Source organism: Phacochoerus africanus, chromosome 3 (assembly GCF_016906955.1).
Source record: "Phacochoerus africanus isolate WHEZ1 chromosome 3, ROS_Pafr_v1, whole genome shotgun sequence".
Lineage (NCBI taxonomy): Eukaryota > Metazoa > Chordata > Mammalia > Artiodactyla > Suidae > Phacochoerus > Phacochoerus africanus.
The window spans coordinates 186188282-186216205 of record NC_062546.1 but is presented as its reverse complement, the minus strand read 5'-3'; the positions used below and the strand labels follow the sequence as shown (position 1 = coordinate 186216205).

The 27924-nt window shown below is 48.5% G+C and overlaps 1 protein-coding gene and 1 pseudogene across 3 annotated transcripts; both read right to left on the bottom strand.

The window, feature by feature from the left end:
• Positions 1–6: 6 nt before the first annotated feature.
• On the bottom strand, positions 7–27848 carry PLCD4 (phospholipase C delta 4). Of its 3 annotated transcripts, XM_047773516.1 has the most exons (17): positions 27590–27847; positions 21517–21572; positions 21221–21379; positions 19317–19545; positions 17830–17959; positions 16743–16974; positions 12112–12313; positions 10639–10783; positions 9852–10004; positions 4942–5130; positions 3070–3226; positions 2596–2712; positions 2190–2362; positions 1258–1393; positions 762–911; positions 576–683; positions 7–321 (listed from the first exon to the last, which is right to left on the bottom strand). In XM_047773516.1, the coding sequence occupies exons 2-16, from the start codon at positions 21536–21538 to the stop codon at positions 577–579; spliced, it is 2301 nt and encodes a 766-aa protein (XP_047629472.1). In that variant the 5' UTR covers positions 21539–21572; positions 27590–27847; the 3' UTR covers positions 7–321; position 576. The 3 variants fall into 3 exon arrangements, with proteins under 3 accessions (XP_047629472.1, XP_047629473.1, XP_047629474.1); XM_047773517.1 differs by lacking the exons at positions 7–321; positions 576–683 and having other exon boundaries at positions 810–1146; positions 27590–27848; XM_047773518.1 differs by lacking the exons at positions 7–321; positions 576–683; positions 762–911 and adding an exon at positions 1065–1177 and having other exon boundaries at positions 27590–27848.
• Positions 22535–26855, bottom strand: LOC125121988 (glutaredoxin-1-like; annotated as a pseudogene).
• Positions 27849–27924: the final 76 nt, after the last annotated feature.

Genomic DNA, 27924 nt, shown 5'->3' with positions numbered 1-27924 from the left:
AGCCAGTTTTGGAGAGAAGTTCTATTTATACCGGTGGGGCTGGGGAGAAGCAGTCCATTGGGGACTCTGAGGGCCATTCACTGTTCTCTTGAGTGTCATTGTACAGTCTTGAGGTCAGGTCTTCCCCAGCCTTTGCCTGGGGAGCCTCGAGGCTCGCTTTCTCCTTCCTCTGGCTCTGGACTTGAGGAATTGGGAGTGGAGGAGATAGTGCCTCTCTGAATCTTTCCGCCCCAAGCCCCTCTCTGGATTTCTAGCTGCACTCCGTCTTTGAGCCAGAGTGGGTGGGAAAGAGGAGTCCTGGATCTGGATATGGCAGTGAGCCTACAGCAAGAGGAAGCCAGGAACTCCAGTATAGAGGATACAGAGGGAAGAGACAGGAGTGATGACAGAGGCTTGGGGAAAGGGAAGAGAAGGTGAAACATAGGTCCTTGTCAGGAAAGCTGAAGTAATTGCCTAGGAAATACTCAGCCCAGCTCTGAGTATTTTCACCAGCTCTGTTTGCTTTCTGGAGCACACGTCCAGGTTTCTCTTATTATCTAAAGCCAGCGCACCCACCCTTCCTGTGAAATGCCCACCTTAAGATTCAACCCCTTCTAGCCCTTCCCGGATGCAGATGTGCACGAAGATGGAGGCTGGGTGGAGGCTGATGCCATCCTTGGAGAGCAGGTGTATGTGGCGGTAACCTGGAAGGGGGCAGGAGGACAGCATTAGGAAGGCAGCCAGAGCTGCGGCTCAGGCCAGGGCGGGAGGGACTGGCTCACCTTGCTGCATGCAGTTCCAGGGCAGGGTGTACTGACCGACGAAGTCGTTTCGGGATTTCCAGTCATAATCTTTTACCACAAAACGCAGCAGGGCCAGTTCAGGTACCAGGACCCGGAAGCAGAGGGTCTGCCCCCAGTAGGGATTAAAACCTGAGCGGGGAGAGGGGCAGCGAGGGAAGGAGTGAAGAAACAGCCGTCGTTGACCCTGCCGGCTCGCTTTCCCTGTGTCCTCTCGCTGATTTTCTTGGCAAGTCACCATTTCACAGGTGAGGAAATGGAGGCGCAGAGCCCTTAAGCAGTTTGCCTAGGTCATCGGAGCTTGTAAATGAGGGGCCTGGATTCAGGCCCAAGGTGTCCAAGTCCTCATTCTTCGTCCTGTTCCACGCTGCCTCCCGTGGAGGTGGCGGGAGAGGGGACTGTACTTAAAGGAGGGCCAGGTGGTAGGAAAACAACAGCCGTGCTCCCCCCACCCATCCCTGGTGCTGCCCAGTCTCACCATTGTTCTCCACGTAGCTGGTCTCTTGCCGGGCTGTGTCTGGGCGGACGCCAAAGATCTCCACTCTCACCAGTGGATCCACAATGGACCCCTCTTTGCTGTCGTCCACTTTGGGGAGTTGCTGACCACTGATTACCTGCAACCAGGGCTCTGGAACCTCACTAGTTCCTGCTCAGCCCAGCCCCCCTCCAGTTCTCACCCTGGGTGGGGGAGGAGGAAAGCTGAGGGGAGGGGGACACAGGACCCTGGGCTCTAGCTTTTGGGTTTGCAGAGCTAATTCTCATGGGTAATGTACTTTCTTCTGGTACCTTATCTGCTATTTAAAATGAGAATTCCTGTTGTGGCTCAGCAGAAACAAAGCTGACTAGCATCCATGAGGACGCAGGTTCGATGCCTTGCTCAGTGGGCATTGCCATGAGCTGTGGTGTAGCTTGCAGATGCAGCTCGCATCTGGTGTTGCTGTGGCTATGACGTAGGTTAGCGGCTACAGCTCCAATCCAACCCCTAGCCTGGGAGCCTCCATATGCCGAGGGTGTGGCCCTAGAAAGACTAAAATAAAATGCATCCAAGTAGAAATTTGGTTTGAAAGTGGGTGCTTCCACAGCAAACCTTCTGTAGGACTCACAAAGCCCTAGACCCTGGGGTTAGCGCTTCACATTAATCACAACGGCCATGTGGGATGGGCGGTATCACGACCCTGGTTTTGAAGGCGAGGAGACAACAGTTAAGGAGTTTGCCCCACATTACACAACTAGTAAATGGGTTTGAGTCCAGGCAACTGGCTCCAAGGTCCATGCAGCCTCTCCAGAGGAGCTTTTCACCCATTATACTCCCGTCAGACCAAGCCACTCCGCCCCCACCAACCTCCCCCATCCCCAGCCTCTACCTCAGCTATCCCAGTTTCCTCCCAAGAGTTTCTCTTTCCATTATACCTGGATTAGGAGGGTCTGGGCTTTGGAAGGGCTGATGGGCCTCTCGGGGTGGAAGGAACTCTGAGCGTCACGCAGGAAGTCTGGCTTCAGCACGTAGCCACAGCCAGCGTTCTGGCGAAAGAGCCCATCACAGAGGTCCATCTCAAGCCCCGCAGTCTGCATATTCATGGCCACTGAGGGCCCGGGAGAAAAGGGAAGGATTCACCATGGGGGCCGGTCAGCCCCCCCTTCCGGGAGTTAGACAGACACGTGGAGTGTGAAAGGGCTGCTGGGAACTCCATGGGAGCACCTTCCTCAGCTAGCACACTTCTCAGAGCATCCCTGGCCCCAGCCCTCACCTGCCAGGGATTTACTTCCCACCTGCTCCCCTTCCATTCGCTTCCCCCTGTTCCCACCGCCCCCTCACCCATCTGGCAGCCTGCATTCCAGAATTCTTGCGGGTTGTAGTTGGATGAATCTGTCCTCAGGCCACCAGGATACACACGGCTTAACTGCCAGGTGTTGTGCTGCACAAACTCATTGCCTGTAAAGTGGGTGTGGGGATGGGGTGCTAGTGGGTGGGATGGATGCTCCTCTTCCCTGGTGCCAAGGACCCTGCCCACCCACTTCACTCTTCTCTCCAGCATCTCTGAAGGCTGGCTCTAGAGAGCTTGGCTGTGCCTCTTGCTGTTCCATGCAGACCATCTCCCACAGCCTGCTTCCTCCTGGAGCCTTCAGCCCACGAGCCACACTCCTGTCCCCTGCCTGGTCTGAGGAGTTTCTTGGCTCCCCATCCCTCCTCACCTCCCCCGTCCTCTTTCTTGGCACTCAATCTGCCTGCCCAGCAGTCCTGACTCTACTCATCCCAATTCCTCCCCTACCTCCCCCTTTTAGTCCTGACCGGACTCCTTGATGAGGCTCTTGGCCTTGGCTTCAGAGAAAGAAGATATTTCATAGAAGCGATAGTGCTCCCTCGAATGAGCGAAGCTGTAGAATGAGACCGCCTTCAAGTAGACAACCAAGGCAGAGAGGGCTGGACACAAGATGGCCTTGACTTTCTAGAAAAGGAGACAGTAGAGAGGAAGATGGAATTGAAGCATCAGCAATCTGAGAGGGCAGAAGCCAGTGGCCAAGATCTGTGCTTTCCCACCCAGCCTAAGCCTCTGCCCACTGCCTCCCCACTGTAGTCTCCCTCCTGCCTCACCTGATTGGGAAAGAGAAGGACCCCAGGCTTGGAAATAGGAGCCTGGGTCATAATCTCACAACACAAAGGCGAACACAACAGCGGGCACCTCACAACCTGAGGATGGGAATGGGAATAAAGGCTGTCTCTAGATACTGATGGGATCAGTTTCAGCCTCTGGGCTTGAAGGGTCTGCTCTGTTACTTTGCAGGTAATGGGTTTTAAATGCATTATTATTATTAAACAGGAGTTCTCGTCTTGGTGCAGTGGAAACGAATCCAACTAGGAACCATGAGGTTGCCGGTTCAATCCCTGGCCTCGCTCAGTGGGTTAAGGATCTGGCGTTGCCATGAGCTGTGGTGTAGGTTGCAGACGCAGCTCAGATCTGACGCTGCTGTGGCTGTGGTGATTCCGATTAGACCCCTAGCCTGGGAACTTCCATGTGCCACAGGTGCAGCCCTAAAAAAGGAAAAAAAAAACCAAAACAGTACTTGAGCCCAGACAGATACATCAAGGTATACAAATGGTCACCGAAGTCACACCCGGAAGGATGCGAGAGTCCCAAATTTTTCTCCTGAATTCCCATTTCCATCCCTGGGCCTGGCAGCAGGTTAGACAACACAGCTTCAGTGAGAACAGGATAAGCTAGAAGTTAGCTGAGCCAAGTAAGTGCACAAGAGAGAGAAATGCAGACTTCAAAGCAGGATCTTTGCAGATCCCGCCAGTAGCGCCCCTTCCCCGGCTCTTCCTGCTCCTTCTCTTTGGCTATTTCTGGCCCTTCCTCAGATTCACCTTTTCCAAGAATCTTTCTCGAACTAATCCCACTTTAGTTGAGGCCACAGCAGTCACTCTAGCAAGCCCTACTTACACAATATAAACACACACACACCCATCAGTGGTTTTTAAACTGGCCTTTAAGGAGACTGGGAAGTAATACAAAGATGTCTGAGAAGTTACTTGGGGGACCCAGGAGAGAGCCAAGGGGGTGCTTCAACCAGGATGGCTTTGCATTTATCTGTTTTGTATCCTGAGCTTCCCTATATGAGTTCACTTTTAAAAGATTTGAGGGGAGTTCTCGTTGTGGCTCAGTGGTTAACGAATCCGACTAGGAACCATGAGGTTTCGGCTTCGATCCCTAACCTTGCTCAGTGGGTTAATGATTCAGCATTGCGGTGAGCTGTGGGGTAGGTTGCAGACACGGCTCGGATCCCGAGTTGCTGTGGCTCTGGTGTAGGCCGGCAGCTATAGCTCCGATTGGACCCCTAGCCTGGGAACCTCCATATGCCATGGGTGAAGCCTTAGAAAAGGCAAATAGACAAAAAAAAAATTTTTAAATAAATAAATAAAAAGATTTGAGGGCGAAGAGATTGGAAATTCACTGCGATCTATCTATATGGTAATACAGTGATGCGATACATATATATAGTGATGCTCTTGTATGCATTCTTAGGCCTCTTTCATCGGAGGCAAGGAGCATTCTGCCCCTTGGCCAGCCACCCTGCCTGGCTCCAGTCTCTTCACACGTGGGCTCTCAGCTTGTGGTCCAGACTGATCAAATGCCAGAACAGAAAGACTATTCTCCCGGCTTACCTTCTCCTTTTTGTCTTTACTGCGAGGGCTCAGCTCCTGGGGCTCAGATTCAAACTGGGCCTCCAGCTCCAGCTCAGCCTCCTGCTCCCCCTCCAGTTCAGACTCCTCTGGCTCTTCCTCCTCTTCCTCAAGATCCTCCTCAAGTGTTCTTAACTTCTTCCCCTTCACCAAGATCTTCCTCCGAAGCTCCTAGGGGACAAAAATGAAGGGGCCTGTCTAATTATCTGCTCTGGAACCCTCTGGAGATCATGCAGGTCCCACTGCTCTCACGGGACCACCTCAAAGGCAAAGGAAGTGACTGATCACAAGTTCTCACTGAGGGGGGGGGGGGGTTCCTGTCTTGGGGCAGTGGTTAACGAATCTGACTAGGAACCATGAGGTTGCGGGTTCGGTCCCTGCCCTTGCTCAGTGGGTTAACAATCCGGCGTTGCCGTGAGCTGTGGTGTAGGTTGCAGACGAGGCTCGGATCCCGAGTTGTTGTGGCTCTGGCGTAGGCCGGTGGCTACAGCTCCGATTGGACCCCTAGCCTGGGAACCTCCATATGCCGCGGGAGCGGCCCAAAGAAATAGCAAAAAAAAAAGACAAAAAACAAAAAAACAAGTTCTCACTGGGGAGTTCCCATTGTGGCTTGGCAGATTAAGAACACAACATAGTGTCCATGAGAATGTGGGTTCGATCCCCAGCCTCACTCAGTGGGTTAGGGATCCAGCATTGCTGCAAGCTGCAGTGTAGGTCACAGACGTGGCCTGGATCCCACATTGCTGTGGCTGTGGTGTAGGCCTGCACATGCAGCTCTGATATGACCCCTAGACTGGCAACCTCCGTATGCTGCAGTGTGGCCATAAAGAAGCAAAAAAAAAAAAAAAAAGAAAGAAAGAAATATTACAAGTTCGCTTGACACCAGGAATTCCCAGAGTTCCCGTTATGGCACAGTGGAAATGATTTCCGACTAGGAACAATGAGGTTGTGGGTTCAATCCCCAGCCTTGCTCAGTGGGTTAAGCATCTGGCATTGCTGTGGTGTACGCCCGCAGCTGTAGCTCCAATTCGACCCCTAGCCTGGGAATCTCCATATGCCGTGGGTGTGGCCCTAAAAAGCAACAACAACAACGACGAAAAACCCACTAGGAATTCCCTTCTGTGTGCAAGCAATCTTTCTGTGGGAACTTCTTTTTATTTTCTCTTTTATTTTTAGGGCTGCATCTGCAGCATCTGAAGATTCCCAGGCTAGGGGTTGAATCAGAGCTGCATGTGCAGGCCTAAGCCACAGCCACAGCAACAGTAACTCAGGATCCAAGCCACATCTGTGACCTACACTGAAGCTTGCAGCAATGCCGGATCCTTAACCCAATGAGCAAGGCCTGGGGTCGAACCCAAATCTTCATGGATACTAGTCAGGTTCGTAACCCACTGAGCCACAACATGAACTCCAAACCTGTAATATTTCTATCCATAAGAGGGGAAAAAATGCAGACCCCTACCTCACATTTGACACATAAAGATTCCTCATAGCACATTCCTGTGGCTATGTCATAGACTGGCAGCTATAGCTCCAATTGGACGCTAGCCTGGGAACTTCCATATGCCTCAGGTGCAGCACTAAAAAGAAAAAAAAATCCTCGTAGATTAAAGATTTATGTAAATATAAAGAACATAAGCATATTAAAAGAAAATAGACATTTTTTTTTTGAATGACCTTAAGGTAGCAAATCCTTTGAAAACACGAGATGATGGAGTTCCCGTGGTGGCTCAGTGGTTAACGAACCCAACTAGTAACCAGGAAGTGTGAGTTCGATCCCTGGCCTCACTCAATGGTTTAAGGATCCAGCATTGCTGTGAGCTGTAGTGTATGTCACAGACGCGGCTTGGATCCCACGTTGCTGTGGCTGTGGTGTAGGCCCACAGCTGTAGCTCCAATTCGACCCCTAGCCTGGGAACCTCCATATGCCACGGGTATGGCCCTAAAAAGACTAAAACAAAAAAACAAACAAACAAAAAAACCCCATGAGATGAGGAGTTACTTCTTGGCTCAACGGATTGGGATCTGGCATTATCATTGCTGTGGCTCTGGTTACAGCTATGGTGCAGGTTTGATAACTGGCCCAGAACTGCCACATGCCATGGGCGTGGCCAAAAAAAGAAAAACAACAACCATGAAATGAAAACTCGGAAGACGTAAAAGGGATTGGGGAGTTCCCGTAGTGGTGCAGTGGTTAATGATTCTGACTAGGAACCATGAGGTTTTGGGTTCGGTCCCTGCCCTTGCTCAGTGGGTTAATGATCCAGCATTGCCATGAGCTATGGTGTAGGTTGCAGACGCGGCTCGGATCCTGCATTGCTGTGGCTCTGGCGTAGGCTGGTGGCTACAGCTCTGATTCAACCTCTAGCCTGGGAACCTCCGTATGTCGCGGGAGTGGCCCAAGAAATAGCAAAAAGACAAAAAAAAAAAGGGGGGGGGGATTGGTAGATTTGACTACATAAAGCTTAAAAATCTGTGTAAGGCAGAAGATGCTATAAATACAAAAAGAAAAAGTAGGCCACAAAAAACATTTTGCATTAATATGTGTTAATATGCATAACACACAGCATTAATATCTTTTAACATTCTAAAAAACTGTTGTGCATCAATTAAAATTTATAGACCCTAACAAAACTGGGTAAATAGTAATATCAACTAATTCAAAAGAAGGAAATATAGACATTTCTTTTTTAAAAACTTGACTTTTTTTGTGACCACACCCATAGCATATGGAAGTTCTCAGGTCATGCATTGACTCTGAGCCACAGCTGCAACCTATGGCACAGGCTGCAGCAAACTGAGCCTGGCTGGAGATCAAACCCGCGCCTCTGCAGCTACCCGAGTTGCTGCAGTCAGATTCTTAACCCACTGTGCCACAGTGGGAACTCCAAAATGTGACTTTTTTCCCAGGTTTGCCACTATGAATCATCCTACTACTGTAGTTATTTGTCGTCACACTTATACTGTGGCTTGGAGTGCACGTTGGGATTTTTTCCAGAGGGCGACTTGACAATAATAACCAGAAATGTCAACCTGCAAACTTTTCAACCCAGCGAGTTTGCTTCTAGGAATCTATCTCAGAGAAAGAGTAAATGGACAAAGATGTGTGTACACGTGAAACATTTCAAGCAACCTAAATGTTTACCATTTACTGGTTATGGTTACCATCTATCAGTTGAATAAATTATGGCCAATAGGGAGTTTCTGTCATGGATCAGTGGTTAATGAACCCAACTAGTATCCATGAGGACATGCATTTGATCCCTGGCCTTGCTCAGTGGGTTAAGGTTCCGGCATTGCTGTGAGCTGTGGTGTAGGTCTCAGCGTGGCTCAGATCCTGCATTCCTGTGGCTGTGGAGTAGGCCGGCAACTGCAGCTCCAATTTGACCCCTGGCCTGGGAACCTCCATATGCCATGAGGGCAGCCCTAAAGAGACAAAAAATAAAATGAAAAAAAAAGAAAAGAGAAAAAGAAAAAATTATACAGGGGAAGACATTCATGATATGTATTATATGCGAGATATAAAAGGGATAGAAAAGATCATCCCATTTATGTTTTAAAAAATGTAACCATATGCTCACATATATGTTTACATAAGCATTTAAAAAATATACTGACAGCTGTTATGGGGCAGGTTGAGATTATGGTGGGGGGATTTCTCGTTCTCCTTATTTGTGTAGCCAGCAACAACTATGAACTATCAGGAAAAAATTAAGATTTTCCACTGAATAAAGAAATATAGGAGTTCCCGTCGTGACTGTGTAGTTAATGAACCCGACTAGTAACCACGAGTTTGTGGGTTCGATCCCTGGCCTTGCTCAGTGGGTTAAGGATCCAGCATTGCTGTGAGCTGTGGTATAGGTCGAAGACACAGCTCGGATCCTGAGTTGCTGTGGCTGTGGCGTAGACCAACAGTTACAGCTCCAATTCGGCCCCTAGCCAGGGAACCTCCATATGCCGCGTGGGTGCAGCCCTAAAAAGGCAAAAGACAAAAAAAAAATCTTTAAAGGAAATGTAAAGTAAATAAATTATTTTTTAAATTAATTTATTTATTTAATTTCAGCCATACCTGTGGCATGTGGAAGTTCCCAGGCCAGGGATCAAACCTGTGCCACAGCAGCAATCCAAGCTGCTGCAGTGACAATGCTAGATTCTTAACTCACTGAGCCACTAGGGAACTCCTAAATGCTTTTAAATTTAGAGAACTATATCTAGAATTCTATGTTGAGTTAGATTATTATTTGTATTGTTTTTAATGTTTTTATTTTTCTTTTTAGGGCCGCACCCATGGCATATGGAGGCTCCCAGGCTAGGGGTCAAATTGGAGTAGAGCTGCAGCTGCCAGCCTTCACCACACCACAGCAACGCAGGATCTGAGCCGCATCTGTGACCTACACCACAGCTCATGGCAACACCAGATCCACAACCCACTGAGCAAGGCCAGGGATGGAACCTTCGCCCTCATGGATACGAGTCCGGTTTGTTAGCACTGAGCCACAACGGGGACTCCAGATTCTTTGTTAAATTAAAGTTGTCTCGGAGTTCCCGTTGTGGTGCAGTGGTTAACGAATCCGACTAGGAACCATGAGGTTGTGGATTCGATCCCTGGCCTTGCTCAGTGGGTTAAGGATCCGGTGCTGCCGTGAGCTGTGGTGTAGGCCGGTGGCTACAGCTCTGATTCGACCCCTAGCCTGGGAACCTCCATATGCCACGGGAGCAGCCCAAGAAATAGCAAAAAAAGACAAAAAAGAAAAAATTAAAGGTGTCTCCAAAGATATTAAAGAGCAACATGGTCCATCTGAGGGTGAGAAGGGAGCAAGATGGGCATGGAAGAAGGAGCCCAGGTGACAGGGAAGCCATGCAGAGCCTGGCCTGAGGGAGAAGGTCCCTACCTCGGGGGAGGGCAGCTGAGTGGGAAGCTGCCCGTCCAAGGTGGTGCTCAGGAGCTGCTCCCCCAGGATCTCAGTCAGGTGGTGTGCTATCATCTCCTGTTGCTCCCAGCTGCAGTGGTTCTCCAGGGACAAGATGACTGGATAGTCTGATGTCTGATGAAGCGGGGAGGGCACACAGGAGCCAGAGTTCTAAGGCCTCTAACCTCCTTGCTTCTCCAGGCCCCCCTAATTACTCAGTCATCTGCGTGCCCTGACGGCCAAAGTCCCTGACCCTCTGCCAGACCTCAAGGAGCTCTCCCTGGATCTGAGTACCCCACATCTTAAAATCACTTTGGGATTCCAAATCTCAGCTCTGTGCCAGGTCTGACCCAGGTCCCTCTGGAATCTGAGTTTTCTGGCTCACAGTGGGAAAGCCACGCCATTCCCCCAGTTACGTGTTCATGGGCTTTCATCTCCAGATTGCCACCGCCTCCCAGCTCTACCCACCACTTTCTCTGTTTCCTCAGCCACCCTCGCTAGATGGGTGACAGAAATTGCTAGAAGTCATAATTACCAGTCTCTAGTGCTTATCTCTGTGACTGCTAATTACTAGTAATACATCCAACACTTATTCATCATAATCCCTTAACATTTGCCTAAAGCGTCTCAGTTAAAATCTCGTTTACACATGGGCCATTTGATGTAGCTGCTGTTTCCCTCCAACCACGCCCCGCCGCCCCCCCCAAACCCAGAGCCTCTTCCTTGCTATCCTCTCACCTCGTGAGGATTTCTATGCTGGGGCTCCTACCTGGAAGGCATACTGTGCTATAGCGGCCACAACATCTTTGAACGGGATGCGAGAGGTCAGGGTGTGTCCGTGATAAACAACAGGTTCCCCGTTAGGTCCATCCCATATATCCACCTCCACGCAGCGGCACCCCCGTTTCAGGGCCCTGCAAGAACCCCATCCCCAGGGACAGGAGGGGTCAAGGTCTGATCTTCCACCTAGGGACCCTCTCCCCATTCTGGGGCGCGCAGCGCTCACTGGCACTGGCCCATCAAGACTCCTTCGAGCTACATCTCCATGGACGCTTCTCTATCTACTGGACACTGCTGCAGGTCTCACCGACCTCCATCCGCCCCCACCCGGCCCAACTCAAATCAACTGTTCCTTAGCGAGCCACCACATTCTGGTGTTCTGGTTATATATCATTATGTAATACCGAGTTACTCAAACTCTCAGGTAATTTACGCTTGATTTTCTCAACTAGACTTCCTAGGTAAGAAACTACATGTCCCATCCAGGTGCCCCCTCCAAAAAAAAAAAAAAAGAAAGAAACTACATGTCCCATTCATCATGTATCCACTGAAACTACTAGTTGATTTCCTGGCATTACAAAGATATCCCGATGATTTTATCTAATCCATGATTAATCATGCTAAAGGCAAGTACCATTTATTAGCTATGGACACAGGGATTACCTCATTTAAGCCTCACAACAACCTAGAAAGAACAGGCATTGTAATCATCGCCATTTCTCAGATGGGGAAACTGAGGCATGGACAGGTTAAATACTTAGCCCTGGATTACCAAGTGAGGGAGCTAGTATTTTATTTCAAACGATCTGACTCCAGAACCTATTTTAACTGGTTTTTGTTTGGTTGGTTGGTTGGTTTTTGTCTTTTTGTCTTTTTAGGGCCGCGACCCGTGGCGTAGGGAGGTTCCCAGGCTTGGGGTTGAATCAGAGCTGTAGCTGCCAGTCTACACCACAGCCAAAGCAATGTGGGATCCAAGCTGCGTCTGAGAGCTACACCACAGCTCACGGCAACACCAGATCCCTAACCCACTGAGCGAGGCCAGGGATCGAACCCATGTCCTCATGGATACTAGTCGGGTACATTAACCACTGAGCCATGCACGACGGGAACTCCCTGTTCTGCTGTTTTTAGCTGCTCTGCTCTCCTGCCTCCCATTTAACATTTTGTTTATTTATTTGTTCAGAATAAATTGTCAGGACCTCTGAGTTCCCAGAGAGTTTCACTGCCTAGGAAAGAGAGAGAAGCTCTATTTAACCACAGAGTTTCAATACCACTCTCCTACCAGCCTTCAATATCTCCTCCAAGTCTCTCAAGGATCCAGGGATCCTCAGCCCCAAATTCCCCCCATCCCCACCTTGCAACAGCTTTTCAAGCCCTTTTATCCACTGACAGCGCCGGGCAACTTCCCACAAATATTCCCTTCTCAGGAGCTGAACCCCTTCACCCTTTCCCCCCACTGCACCGTATGTAACCCTCCACGCTGCTCTGGCCACAAAGCTGGTCCCCCACTAGGTAGGTGTTGTGGGAGGAGTTGATGAAGTAGTGGTTCAGGGGTTGAGTCATATCCTGGTAGATGGGGAGGCAGGTCGGATTGAAGATGTCTCCGTCCTTCGAGCAGAGGTAGCTGAGGAAGCCATCCAGACTCAGCACGTGCCGCAGTTTGCCTAGGGTGTGGGTAGCTAGAGTAAGACGCTTTGGTGGGAGCACCCAGGCTACCGACCACCCCCCACTCCACCCTCTCCAGGGCCCAGCCTTTCAGGTGGTGTCCACTCCCAGCCTCCAGATCCCAAACTTGCCCAATCCTGGGTCCATCATTTGAATCATGCCCACCCATCTGAACGTTAAAGCTACAGGGGAATCATTAAGATTGTTCTAGTCCAGTGTATCCAGTAGAACTTTCTACAATATGGAAATAGTCTGCTCTGCGTGGTCCAGTATAGTAGCTTCTAGATACATATAGCTACTGAGCATTTGAAATGTAGCCATGCGACTGAGGAATCTAATTGAATTTTGGTTTTTTTTTTAGGGCCGCACCTGTGGCATACGGAAGCTACCAGGCTAGGGGACGAATTAGAGCTGCAACTGCTGGCCTATGACACAACCACAGTAACACAGGATCCTTAACCTACTGAGCAAGGCCAGGGATTGAACCCATGTCCTCATGGATACTAGTCAGGTTTGTTAACTGCTGAGCCACCACAGGAACTCCCTGAATTTAAAATTTTGACTTTAGGGAGTTCCCGTCATGGCCCAGGGGAAACAAATCCAACTAGGAACCATGAGGTTTCAGGTTCGATTCCGAACCGGCTTAGTGAGTTAAGGATCCTGTGTGGGTCACAGACACGGCTCGGATCTGGTGTTGCTGTGGCTGTGGGATAGGCTGGCAGCTGTAGCTCTGATTAGACCCCTAGCCTGGGAACCTCCATATGCTGCTGGTGAAGCCCTGAAAAAAAAGCAAAAAAAAACCCACCAATAAATAAAATTAAATTTTGATTTTAGTGACAGTCATCCCCTCCGTGTTCACAGGGGATTGGCTCCAGGACCTCCCCCTTCCCCACGGCAGATACCAAATCATGGATGCTCAAGTGCCTTACATAAAATGGCATGGAACAGTCAGCCCTCTGTATCCGTGAACGCAGAACCTGTGGATACAGAAGGCTGACTGTAATTTAAACTCCAGTAGTCACACACAGTTACCATAATGGGGAATACAGTACTCAGTCCAAAGGGCTAATTTTGTAGTTGAGGAAACCGAGGCTCAGGAAGGATCAAAGTCAAAGGCTTGTTAGTGACAAGACCAAGGTCCTTGTGTTTTACTCCCTGGGCTGGGTAGCTGCTGCCAACTATGGCCTAAGAGTTCCTTCCCATTGTCATTTCCCATGTGGTGCTTAAGGAGTGTTTGTCCAATGTCCCCTCAGACGACACTCCTTCTGAGGGCAGGACAGGCTTCATATAATAACAACAAAGATGACTAACAGTTCCTGAGTACTTGCTCTGTGCCAAGGATGTTGAATGCAGCATCTCTTTTAATGCTCTGACCATTGCAATCAGGTAGATGGAATATAACCTGCCCTGAGAGGTTATATAACCTGTCTCAGGGTGTCATAACTAATAAGTGAAGGAGCTGGGATTTGAACCCAGGCAGCCGGGTATCAGAGCCAGGCCCTACACCACTGTCCTGTGCAGTCTCGCTGAGGGGTGCAGGGGAGGCAGAACACCTTGATTTTCGTGCCCAGTTTTCCTTGCTTCAGGTTTTCCAAGGCCTGAGGATGGTGGAAAATGGCAAGAGGTTGGGCAAGAGGTTTTAGGCTTGGCTGTAGTAACTCAAATTGCAAATCACTTAGGGTAAGTCCATAGTTACCAGGTACTTTTCACCTGCTTTATTTTGTTTGATCACCAGTTATTTTACAAATGAGAAAACTGCGTCTCTGATAGGTTAAGCAACATGCCCGGGGTTACTCAGTAAGAAGCAGAGTGGGGCCCTGAGCCCCCCTCTCCTGACTGATCGCACCCTCTGCAGCTGGAGTGCTGCAGCTGATAGTCAAGTACAAAGGGAAGGAACAGCACAAGGGCTGGGAGGTAGAAAAAGGTAATGATGTATCCTGCCCTGGAAACAGAGGATCCTTTCTTTTCTTTCCTTCTTTCTTTCTTTCTTTCTTTCTTTCTTTTCTTTCTTTCTTTCTTTCTTTCTTTCTTTCTTTCTTTCTTTCTTTCTTTCTTTCTTTCTTTCTTTCTTTCTTTCTTTCCTTCCTTCCTTCCTTCCTTCCTTCCTTCCTTCCTTCCTTCTTCCTTCTTTCTTTCTTTTCTTTCTTTTCTTTTTTTGTCTTTTTAGGGCCGCACCCGCGGCATATGGAGGTTCCCAGGCTAGGGGTCCAATCGGAGCTGTAGTGGCTGGCCTACATCACAGTCACAGCAACCCAGGATCCGAGCCACATCTGCAACCTACACCACAGCTCACAGCAATGCCGGATCCTTAACCCACTGAGCAAGGGCAGGGATCGAACCTTCGTCCTCATGGATGCTAGTCAGATTCATTTCCTCTGAGCCATGGTGGGAACTCTAAGAATCCTATTTCTTAACCTTCCAACTTCCTCTTCTACTTATTCTCGGCAATGATTGCTTTATAGCCCCTTTCTTCTCTGAACACCTGTGTGAATTTGGAATCAGTGATTTCAGTGCTTTCTGTTTGACTCTCAATTCCATGAGGGCAGTGTCCTTGTCTGACCCACTACTGTATCTCTGATCCCTACATAGGTCCTGGCACCTTGCAGGTACCCAGTGAGCCCCTGCTGAAGTAGTGAATGAATGAATGAAGGAATGAATGAATGAAGGAATGAATGAATGAATGAATGAAATGAATGAATGAATGAATGAAAGGCAATGGGAGCTGAGACCCAGGAAACCTGGGTCACTGGTCCAGGTCATACTCATCTTGCCTCTAATCCTCATTCTCTAAGAGAGGCACCAGGTAAGAGTCAGATGGCCTGGGTTTTTTTGTTTTGGTTTATTTTGGTTTTTTTTTCTTTTTTTCTTTTTTTTTGCTTTTTAGGGCTGCATTCACTGGATATGGAGGTTCCCAGGCTAGGGGTTGAATTGGGGTCCAGCCTATGCCACAGCCACAACCCTAACCCTAACCCTTGGGATCCAAGCCACATCTGCAAACTATACAATAGTTCATGGCAATACTGGATCCCCAACCCACTGAGCAAAGCCAGGGATCAAGCCCACATTTTCGTGGATATTAGTTGGATTCATCTCTGCTGCACTACAACGGGAATTCCAATGACCTGGGTTTTATTTCCAGTACCTCCTTTCATTAGTGTTGGCTTTGAGCAAGTGATTTGATTTTCCTAACTTTTTTTTTCTTTTGGTTGCACCCAGAGTATGCAGAAGTTTCCAGGTCAGGGATTGAACCCATACCACAGTAGTGATAATGCCAGATCTTCAACTACTAGGCCACCAGGGAACTCCTTGAGCTTTCTAAACCTCAGTTTTCCTGTTTTGCACAGTTTTCCTCTTTTGACTTAATAATAGAAACCACTTCATAGGGTTGTTGGAAGGATTAGAAGAGGAAAGGCATATAGAGATGTTGGCACATTCTGGGATACTTAGCAAAAGCCCAATAAAGATGATTGCCTTTGATTTACAAGGTTGGAGTGGAGACTAAATAAAGTAAGAGATATGAAAGTGCCTTGTAAGTCACTTATTATTAATAATGTAAATGCATCACATCCCCACATTCTGAAGGGAATGGAGGGCAGGAAAATGTCTACTAAAGAAGGCAAAGAGAAAGTTTTGAGTGCAGAGAAAGTCTATTTTAGCTGTGCTTGCTAAAAGCTGAACAACTGGCCACCTCATCCTCCTCCTCAGCCAGGGGCTGACCAGTTTCTTGGCTCAGGGGCTTAGGACTCAAGAACCACTTGGAGAATTTGGAGAAAGCCCGGGAAAGGGCAGAGGGCCAGCATTTAAAGGGACAGCCAATAGGAGCCATGAAGTGAACTAGGAAAAGGAAATATAGGCACTAGAGAAAAGGCCAAAAGCAAGGACCAAGGATTTTCCATTTCCAATGAGGACAAAGTTGATATTAGGAAGAACTTCCTAAGGTGAAGGATGTGAAACATGAGCATAGTGGAGGAAAGGGGACGTGTGGAATGTTCTTCCTCCTGAGAGATCTAGCATTGACAGAGGAGAATCCTGTCTTATGTAGGCAGGAAATGGCTCTCACCTTCCAGACAAGTGGTTGAATGAGATGAAGATGATTGGACAGGGGGCCTGGGGCGGGGAGGGGAGTGGACTTAGCCTCTTAGTTAGGCGGAAGGCTGATTGTCTCTGGACCTTTTTTTTTTTTTAAACAGCTGCATATAGAAGTTCCTAGGCCAGGAATTGAATCCAAGCCTGCACCGCAGCTGCGGCAACACCTGATCCTTTAAATGTGCCAGGTCAGGGATCAAATCTATGCCTCTGCAGTGACCTGACCTGCTGTAATTGGATTCTTAACTCACTGTGCCACAGCAGGAACTGCTTCTGGATCTTTCTAATCACGGTCCCCCATGCGCCCCCATGTCTGGTGCCTTTCCACCCTAGTCTTCTTACCACTATCTGAAGGCTCGTGGCGGTCGATGAGTTCCAGAGCAAGATCAGAAGCACGTTCTCCTTCTTTCTGCTCCTCTTGGAGGAAATCCACAAATTCCAGCAGTGTTAGCTTCTGTCCATCAGACGAAAAGTTTTCAAACAATTCCTGTACCTCAGCACGCTTAGTCAATGACTTATAGAATTCTACAAATTCTTCTCCCTCCAGAGTCCCAGACTGGGATGTGTCTGCTGTCTGTAAGAGATGGTTCAGAGGAAAGTGGACAAACCCTTTAACAGTACTTTTTTTTTTTTTTTTGGCTTTGACTTTCCCTGTAAGGGTAATAATATTGATGGATCCAGACATGCTTCCATAAAACTCCCACAGAACTCCTGACACTTAGTGTTCACAGAAGAAGTCACTTCAGTTAAGTAAAAAGCTTATCAACCATATCATTTGCTATTAGAGAACATTTTCGACTAGAAAAAGTTAAATGCCCCGATATGTCCCTAGAATATTGGAAGATTCCTGTTTGTTTGTTGGTTGTTTGGTTTTTTGGTCTTTTTAGGGCAGCACCCATAGCATATGGACTTTCCCAGGCTAGGGCTCCAATCGGAGCTGTAGACCACAGCCACAGAAATGCCAGATCTGAGCTGCACCTGTGACCTACACCACAGCTCACGGCAACACCAGATCCTTAACCTACTGAGCAAGGCCAGGGATGGAACCTGCATCCTCATGGACGCTAGTCAGATTTGTTTCCATTGAGCCACGATGGGAACTCCTCCCTCCTCCTATTTACTCACATGCTAGCTGAAGTTTTCCACTGTACTAGGCACTTGTGACCTTCTGGCCATGGACAGAGAGGTCCCTGAGGTCTGATGTAATAGCTTATTGTTATTTACCTTTCATAAGATCATGAGTCATCTTCCCAACAGGACTGAAGGTTAAGAGCTGTGTCCTACCCACACTTCCCATTGAGTGTGGAATGGTGTGAGGGCACATAGGAGAGATTCAGCAGATTAATGTTGCTGGGCAGGGCAGAGGACTTCGGCCAAGGGAGGATATGGCCTTGGCTGGCTTCTGCTGACCCTTCCCCAAAAGGCTCACCTGGAAAAGCTGGAAGGCATGTTCTTGGTCCATTTCCACATTCATCAGGTGCAGTAACCGCTGGACTTCTCCGAAACTCATCCGCCCATCCTGGTTTTTGTCTCCACGCTGGAACCAATCACTCAGCCATCTAAGTCTGAGTCAAGGCAAAAGCACTGAGTGTGTGTTTGTGTGTATGTGCAGATGTGTGTGCATGTTCATCCACTGACTTCTGCTCCCGTGTCTTTGTCGCCAGTCTCTCCCCAGTGCCAGTTCATTTTCTATATTAGTTTCCAAAATAATCTCCCCAGGACCTATCTTGTCCTCACATGGCTCAGGTGCCTGCAGGGACCTCCCTGTTGCCTGCAGAGAGAAGCCCAAATTCCTTACTACAGAAGGTAAGATCTTCTTCACCCCCAAGATCTGGCCCCAACTCAGCCTCCTCAACACACCTCTCACCTCCCAGTACCTTAACCAGACTCAGCAACTCCCTGCCCGCGGATGTCCCACCCTCTCTCCTGCTCTTCAGGTCCTGCCTCCAGGACTTTACTTATGCTGGTCCCTCAGGCTGAATGTCCTTCCCTCCTCCTCTCTTCATGTTCAGATTCTATTCATTCTCTCTTTTTTTTTCTTTTTTGTCTTTTTAGGGCTGCATCCACGGCATATGGAGGTTCCCAGGCTAGGGGTCGAATCAGAGCTGTAGCTACCGGCCTACGCCACAGCCACAGCAATGGGGGATCTGAGCTGCGCCTGCAACCTACTCCAAAGGTCACAGCAATACCGGATCCTTAACCCACTGAGCGAGGCCAGGGATCGAACCCACATCCTCATGGATACTAGTTGGGTTCGTTAACCACTGAGCCACAGTGGGAACTCCTACTCATTTTCAAGTTTCAGCTCAAATGCTACTTCATCTCAGAAGCTTTCTCAGAATTGTCTCAGCTAAAATTGAATATTTCTCCTTCCTCTGAACATTTACAAGTTATTTAAATATTGCAACACTGCTTACGCCGCTTAGATTATTTACACAATTCTATTCTCTCTACCAACTAAAACAATATCTATCTGAGTCTCATTAATCTTTATATCCCTAAAGCCTGGCATAGTGTCTCATACATTCTGCTTAATAGATGGTGAATGAAGGAATGAATAAGTATGATCTAGGAAACTTGGAATGAGTTGATCCCAGTAATTCCTCTAAGAAGTTGCTTCTCACACTATGGTAGTTAATGCCAATGGGATGTTCCATTTAGCTCTCAGGATCAGCAGCCCCATCCTGTAGGCCCTAATTCCTGCCCAGACTTTGCTTGGCCATGCCTTTGCCAACCTAGGCCTCTATTCCTCCCTCAGTAACCTCAGCCTCACGTGGGCCTGAGCTGTCTCTGCCTAGTCCATCTGCACTCTTGGCCCTCTGGAGCCCTGCACCCCCTCCCACTTGTCCATAGTCCTGAAACATCTGACTCCTCCAGTGACCCCTGGCTCCCACTCTGACTTCATTCTGCCGATACTGGTCCAGCCGCTCCTGTTGGTCCATGTTAGTGACAAAGTCCACCAATAGCTGGAGCCCTTGCATCCAGACCTTGGCCTCCTCAACACTGTTGGCCACCAGGTCCAGGTTAGAGCGGCGGCCATGGAAGACGATGGTGAAGCCCTGCTCCAAGGGGAACTCCTCTGCCAGGTTGCGCAGCAACTCAGACTCATGGCCCCCACGCACCGTTTCCACGTCGGAGATTGAGACTGCCAGAGAAGAAACAAGTGACGCACTGAGGGAGAGAGTTGGCCAAATTGTAGCGGCTAAGGGCCAAGGACAAGTATGCCCTTCTCTGTGAAGCCAGTACTGCAGACTGAAGTACAGGGAGATGGAGACCCTTAGAATTTAGGAGACCACACTGAGTCATTGCTGTTTTCATAGGCAGCAGGGCAAGGGGCTTGTGCTGAGAGTGGCAAGAGCTGGCTTCCAGCCACCCGCTCGCAGTGTGACACAGACCAAAACGACTTAACCCCTCAGTGTTCTCATCTTAAATAGGGATGATCCCTTCCATGGCCAGTCCACATGGTTATCACAAGAGGACTGGCAGGGCTGACAAATGTAAACACATTCACAGGGAAGAAGCAGTTACGCCAAAGCACAATGTGCCCAAATTCAATTCTCCCATTCCAAGCTTGAGGGTTTCCTCTTTCCAGATGTCTGGGAAGGAGTCAGAGAAATTCTACTCCACCCCCTCGACTTCTTAAGCTGGGGGTGGTATGGATTGTAAGCACTGGTTATGTGTCTAAAGTAGATTCTCGGGAGTTCCCGTCATGGCTCAGGGGGAAAGAATCTGACCAGTATCCACGAGGACACAAGTTCGATCTCTGGCCTTGCTCAGTGGGTTAAGGATCTGGCGTTGCCGTGAGCTGTGGCGTAGGTTGCAGAGTTGCTGTGGCTGTGATGTAGACAGGCAGCTACAACTCTGATTTGAACCCTAGCCTGGGAATCTCCACATGCCGCAGGTGCGGCTCTAAAAAGACAAAAATAAATAAATAATAAGTAACTAACTAACTAAAGTAGATTCTCTCAGATGTGTCCTGTGATCAAGTTTTTAGCGGGATCATAAAGTGGCCAATAGGATGCACACTGTTATGATGCATTTATAATATTTAAAAATATTCATCATCATGGCTAACATTAAATGTATCCCGGTTTTAGGACTCATGCTAGGTGCTTTATACATTAACAGCTTCTCTTTTTTTTAATTTCCTTTTTTTTTTTTTTTTTTTGCTTTTTAAGGCCATACTAGTGGCATATGAAAGTTCCTAGCCTAGGGGTCAAATTGGAGCTACAGCTGCCAGCCTATGCCACAGCCACAGCAACACAGGATCCAAGCTGCATCTGTGACCACAGCTCACAGTGAGGCCAGGGATCGAACCTGCATCCTCATGGATACTAGTCGGATTTGTTTCCGCTGCACACAACGGAAACTCTCTATACATTAACTTCTTGAGCCCTTGTAACCTACTAGGCCTATTTTGCCGTTTTATAGATGAGGAAACTGAAACTTAGCTTAAGTAAGTTGTCCAAAGCCACTCGGCCAGGAGTTGGCAGAGCTGTAGCTTTAATCCAAGTGGTCTGATGCCTGAGATCATGCTCTTATAACAATAATAATGATAATAATAATAATATAACCTATGATGTGTTGAGCCTTATTATGTGCCAAGACTCTTCTAAGTCCTTTGTATGCAACAACCAGTTTGATCCTCACAACACCCTGAAGTATGGTTATAACTTCCATTTTACAGGCTCAGACATAGACATAAGAAGGACAGCACCAGGGCACACCATGGACACTGGTCCCTTCCCTTCTCTCAGGCTGCTGGGTCCTTAGGGTCCTATCCACCCATGTGTCCGCCCCTAGCCATCCACATCACTCACAGCTGGGCTTGGCCCTGCCTCCGGCCTGCCGGGCATGCCAGACTGTCATGCCATCGTCCTGAAGTCTGTAGTATCTTAGCTTCTTCCAGCTTTTGGACCTCACCTTGCGCATCAGCATACCTTTCTGCATCAGCAGCAGGTCTTGATTGATGGGCAGCCCTGAGCCAGGAGAAGCAGAGACTTGGTAGCCGGTGGGGAGGATGGAGGGCCCAGGAATTGCTCCTGAACAGAGGTCCAGCCTCCTCCCTGTCCCTGGGCTGTCTCCCCAAGCCCTCTTCTCCAGCAAGGGTACTCACGGCCTTGCAGCAGGGACGCCATGACCCACTGCTCCACCAGCTGGTGCCAGAGTCACCTAAAGGAGCGAGGAGCAATAAGAGGCTTTAGGTTAATCTTGGGAGTTGAAGAGGAAGCAAGGAAGAGAAGGTCTTGACTGCCCACTATATGTCAGCTACTTCACTTACATAGTTTATAGGTCCTTTTTTGGGGGGTTTTTTTGGTTTTTTTTTTTTTTGGCTGTGCCTGTATTATGTGGTAGTTCCTAGGCTGCCACAGTAGCAATCTGAGCCAAAACAGTGACAATGCTGGATCTTTAACCTGCCACACCACCAAGGAACTCCAGTTTGTAGCTCTTTTTACTTCTTCTCCTTTTTTTTTTTTTTTTTCCTTTTCAGGGCTGCACCTGAGGCATGTGGAAGTTCCCAGGGTAGGGGTCCAATCGGAGCTGCAGCTGCCAGTCTACACCACAGCCACAGTAGCATGAGATCCAAGCTTCGTCTTCGACCTACACCACAGCTCACAGCAATGCTGGATCCTGAGGGAGGCCAGGGATCAAACCTGCATCATCATGGATACTTGTTGGGTTCTTAACCCACTGAGCCACGACAGGAACTCCTCTTTACTTCTAATTAGAGTGTGGTGATTCTGAGGCTTAGAGAGGCTAAGAAACCTGCCTCAATCACATAGGGATTCGGAATTAAAACCCAAATATATCTGATTCCAGGACCTCTGTCTGTTCTTTCCCACAGCCATCTCCAAAAAGGGCCAAACCAGGACTTTCTTTGGGGGGGGGAGGGGCAATTTGATCCACTTATAATACTGAGTCAGAAGAAAAATCTGGTTTTGTGCACCAGTTCCACTCCCCACCCCCCATTATTTGATTTAACATGTTTCAGAATTTTAAGTAGAGTTGCTACAGCTAGGTTTTTGGCAGCCTAGGGACCATCCAGCAGGAAGTGCTATTGTTATCTGCAGTGCCATCCAACTCTTCGGCGGGGGGGGGGGGTGGGGGCTGCCAGCCTGGGGTCTGCTCTGTAGTTACTGCAGAGCTCCAATTTGCTTCAGGCAAGTCAACAGCTCCTCTCCCTCGTGCACGCATATTAGATCGATGCATCACTCTTTACTGATAAAGACCCCAGGTACCATCTGGCTCCTGTAAGCTATTGCAAATAATCTTTTTTTTTGGGGGGGGGGTCTTTTTTAGGGCCGCACTCATGGCATATGGAGATTCCCAGGCTAGGGGTCGAATCAGAGCTGCAGCAGACTGCCGCAGCAACGCCAGATCCGAGCAGTGTCTGTGACCTATACCACAGTTCACAGCAACACCAGATCCTTAACCCACTGAGCGAGGCCAGGGATTGAACCCACATCTTCATGGATCCTAGCTGAGTTTGTAACCACCAAGCCACAATGGAAACTCATTGTTGCAAATAATCTTAATCTCATTGGTGTCACCGGTGGCTGTGATACCAACAAATTCCAAAAGGCCTTCTTTGAAGGGCCATAGGCTGAGGAGCTCCGGGGTCCTTCTGCAGTAGGGCAGGGGGCTTGGTGAACAGCAGCACCTTCCCAGGCTGGATTTTGCTGTTCACAAATGCTTGAGCCGTGGTGACAGGTGGCTGCCTCCCAGGGAGGAAACCTCAATTGCAGGTATTGACCCAAACTAGGGCTTTCTGCCTAATATCCCCTGCCTTCCCAGTACCCTGCAATCAATAAAATAACCTTTTTTTTTTTCCTTTTTTCTTTTTTGGCCACCCCAGGCATATGGAGTTCCCAGGCCAGGGATCAGATCCGAGCCACAGTCTTGACCCAAACCACTACCAATTCCTAACCCACTGTGCCAAGCTGGGGATGGAACTTGTGTCCCAGCCCTCCCAAGATGCTGCCGATCCTGTTGCGCCACAGCAGGAACTCCTAATGGGGTGAACTTGAGCACACTTCGCAGCTCCCTATTATTAGGAATCATGGTCTTTCTAGCTGTCCCATTTCAGAACTGGGAATCTCTCTACATCCCAGCCTTCCCTGCTCCAGGTGGGACCATCCCAGCTTCTTTCCTCTGGGAGCCCTCTCAATGGTGCTGGAGGGCCAGGCCAGAGCATTGCTTTTGTCTCTTCTACAACACTTAGTGCTGCACTTAGCTGAGTAAGTCACTTCTTCCACCTTCACATGATAAGGTACATTTTATATTCCTTTCATAACAGTTATTCTCACCTTTTTTTTTTTTTTTTTTTTTTTTAGGGCCGCACCCACGGCGTATCCCAGGCTAGGGGTCAAATCAGAGCCACAGCTGCCAGCCTACACCACAGACCCAGCAACTCGGGATCCAAGCCATATCTGCAATCTACACCATAGCTGGTGGCAATGCCAGGTCCTTAACCAAGGGATCAACCCCACATTCTCCTGGGTACTAGTCAGCCACACAACAGTAACTCCTATTCTCAGTTTTAATGGACCAGACAAGTTACATTGTCTCAGAACTGCAGTTTCAAGTGTTTTTTACCTACTAAAAAGGATGCTGCTTTAAATGTATTCTGTCTAATTTAGGGCTGGTTAAGTTATCCAAGTAGCTAATGACAAACTTGCCTTGAAAAGAAGTAGAAGATTTGAATTGTGGTCATTTTGATTCTAGTTCTGCTGCTAGAAGAACATGCTCAACTCTTGACCAAATCATGCTGAAACTGGCCAAGCTCACGAAACATAAAGCTCTAAGCTTTTGTGTTAAGCAAAAGAATCTGCACTTGAGGAGTTCCCATCATGGCTCAGTGGTTAACGAATCCAAGACTAGGAACCATGAGGTTTCGGATTCGATCCCTGGCCTTGCTCAGTGAACAGGCATTGTAATCTGTAAGAACAGGCATTGTAATCATCCCCATTTCTCAGATTGGGAAACTGAGGCATGGACAGGTTAAATACTTAGCCCCAGATTACCAAGTGAGGGAGCTAGTAGTTGATTTCAAATGATCTGACTCTAGAACATATTTTAACCGGATCTGGCATTGCCGTGAGCTGTGGCATAGGTCATAGACGCAGCTCGGATCCCGCATTGCTGTGGCTGTGGTGTAGGCTGGCGGCTACAGCTCTGATGAGACCTCTAGCCTGAGAACCTCCATATGCCATGGGAGCAACCCTAGAAAAGGCAAAAAAAAAAAAAAGAATCTGCACTTGAATAGAAATGTTGTGGGTTTTAATTAATAAGTTTAAAATTTGACAGTGGTGAACATCTTAGAAACTAAAAAAGAATCCTTAAAGCAATCATTTCAGTTAGTACCCATTAAAACAGCATGCAATTCAACTCCCTACATTTTACAAATGAAAAAGCCGAAGTCCAGAAGTGTGATGTGACTTGTCTGGGGTCACACAGCATATTAGTGCTCTATCCCTCTTAAGTGGGAAGAGCCTATAATGTCACCCAGGGTGACTAAGTCTTTAGGAATAATGTGGAAGTCACTGAAAATACAGCTTTCCTGACTGCAGGACCCTGAAGAGGTTTTCTAAAGGAGTAGAAATATGCAGGTGCCCAGAGGGAGAGGAGAAATTTAGGAATCAGTCTGAGCTTAAGTGGAAGAGATAATGTAGGGCAGTCTTGGGAGAACAAGAACCGCGTGACAGTTCTAAGAAGAGATTTTGCTGGCGGAGGCTGAATCTGTAAGCCCGGGTGAGACTGGGAGAAATCTCTGGATAGAAGAAGGAAGACCGAGTGTTTCCTGAGTGACAGAAAAGCATCTCTGCTTTGCTGGGCGAGGATGCCCAGTTTGGAATCTGAGGTTTGCAAAATCTGTATGAAGCCTGAAAAAGAACAGTTCCCTCTTAAATGACTTAGGTCCTCAGACTCTAAGGGTGGGTGGAGTCAGCCTAGGGCAGAAGTCTAATCTCCCTCACCAACCTCCTGCCTTATCTTGTCACCTGAATTTCTGGGATGGGTGGGCCTTGGCCCTGGGAGTAGATGGAATTACCTTCCCTTACACCTGTGTCTGGGAGCCTCACCACGATGTCCTGGAACATGGGGAGCCTGAGGACAGAGCCCAGGTACCAGGATACCCCCTATTTTGGAGGTTACTTCTTCTCAAATCAGCCTTAGAAAATTAAATTATTTTATGCTCTTTTCTCAAACTCTTCCAATCCCAGAGTTTGGCGTGCTCTTCCAATCCTGCTCCGGAATCACTCTTTTAAACCTGCATCCAGGTGACATGTGGCCATTAGAGGGCCAATTTCAGCTCAGGGAGCCACAGAATATCAGAGCTGGACTTTGTTTTATAGAGAAGGGGACAAAGGACTAGTTAAACTGCCAGTCACCTAATGAAATAAGTAGTAGAACTGGGACTAGAACTGAGGTCTCCATCTGACCAGCTCAGAGGTCTCACCAGGACTCTGCCCTTAGAAAGCAGATTAAAGCCGACTAAGACTCAGTGAGGGACAATGATGTTTTGTCTCTCTTCTCCATCATTTTCCGTGCCCACCGTATCCCACCTAATAGCCTTCCTTTTCTTTCTTCCTATCTCCTTTCCTTTCCGCATCCTCTGCCTGACCCTTTCCTTTTCCTTTCTCCCCAGCTCACTCTTCTCTCTCCTGATCCTCTCTCTGCCTCCCTATTTGCTCCCTTAAGTCAGCCTCTCTTTGCTCTCCTCTTCTCATCCTTCTCCTCGTTACTCTTTCCTGTTTAGTTTCTCCTCTAATTCCCAACAGCTCTGGTTCTCATCCCCTGTGAAGAGTTTGAGACCGTGGTCCAGAAAGGGGGACACTTGGGTTCAGATACTGAGTAGCACACATCCTTCTACTCAGCCTCACTTTCCCCTGTATCCTAGGAGACTGACTAAACAAACTGCCCAGAGAATGTGACTTAGAACCTAGGTGTTCTAGGTCTTGGTGTTTCCTCAGGTGCTTGAAGGTAGGATGGAAGGATGGTCCTAACTGATGCAGGTGCAGTTGGGAGAGCATGGAGAAGGGATTTGGGAGCGGGGGCAAGAGCAAGGGGCAAGGAGCAGAGGATTAAGACTGTGAGGAAGAGAGACTGGGTCTTAACTGTCTGCGTCTAGACACGTATGTGGAGATCCTCAAGGATATGGATAATTACCTCTATAATATAGATGAGAAAATAGAGACACAAAATAAGGTGGGAGGTGGCCTGGGCTGCCGAGCAAGATTTGGTCCTCAAGTGCCAGATGGCTTCATGTCACCTAGAGATGGATTTTGGCAGAGCTGCCAATGGTGCCAACGGCTTATAAGTGGAATTCAAGGTGTCTAAGGTCTCTCTGAGGACAGGAAGGAAGAGAATCATTCTGTCTACTCTCTCGCTTTGGAGCAGGATTATGACAGACTCGGTTCACATAAAGAGGACAGAATGGCTCTGGTCATAGGTCATCGCCCTCAGAATGTTGGAGCTTGAAGACTCTTTTATAGCACATCTTATCCAGTGGTTCCTGGCTCTATCAGTATCCCCTGGACAGTGTCTTAAAATAGAGATTCCTTCTCAGACTTCCAAGGGTGAGAAATATTTATTTAAAGCAGCACCCCTGATACACAAGCGAATCTGGGACACCCTACACTCTGTTTTATCATAGATCAGGAAGGTGCAGTTCAAAGTCACATAGCTAATGTCGGAGTCAGGACTAGAATCGAATGCTCTTCCCAGCTCAGCACTCTGCCATGCCAACAAACTGCCCATGACCATTGATCTCAAACCCCGACTCTTTCCAAGGAAGTCTCATAACGCTCTCCGGATCACCAGGGGTTTCGGTACTTCCCAGGGGTCTTGGCCAACCTTCACTCGGTAATCCTCAACAATCTGTTAAGGAATCTGTGCTTAAGCTCCAATTCTGTCTCTTCCCTTCAGGGGTTGGGCTCCCCTCTGAGTGGCAGCACTGGGTGGCCAAGAGGTCCCCATATAAAGAGGTGACTGATACAGTCAGCAGGAAAACTGTCAAGTTGAAGAGGATAAGCAAGAGAAAACCAGAAGTTTGGAACCCTGTAGACCTGTCAGGCAAAGGAGTGCAGGGTACAGTTTAGGCAGGATGGATAAACATGTGCAGGGAGGAGTTAGGGACTCAGGCAGACCGAGCTTGGAGCAGAGGCTGGTCAGAGCCTCCAGGCTCTTACCGTGGGTGCGACGGCAATCCTGTGTCTGCGATGCCTTCCACTGTGGCACGAGGAAACCCAGCCAGGCTTCTTTTCTCCTTTGCTCCTCTTGCACTCTCTGGCTTCCTCCCCTCTTCTGCTGCAGTTTGCTGCTGTCACTGCCAGAGTTGCAGCACGATGGAAGGAGTAGGGTAGGGAGAGGTGTGAGCTCTCTCCCTCAGTTCAGCCCATCCACCTCTTAAAGGCCCAGGACACTGGTCAGTGTGACGGAGTGGTGGGGGCGGGGTAAGTAGGAAAGGATTAAGAGGAGGGATTGACAGGCACCACATCTCCAGGGAGGAGGAGCCTGCCTGCCC

Coding starts and splice junctions, on each gene's coding strand:
- PLCD4 (XM_047773516.1), bottom strand. CDS start 21,538: ATGGCGTCCCTGCTGCAAGGCC. Junction 19,546..21,220: donor AGGCAGGGCCAAGCCCAGCT/GTGAGTGATGTG, acceptor CTTCTCTGGCAG/TCTCAATCTCCGACGTGGAA. Junction 5,131..9,851: donor CTCAGCTGCCCTCCCCCGAG/GTAGGGACCTTC, acceptor TTTGTCCCCTAG/GAGCTTCGGAGGAAGATCTT.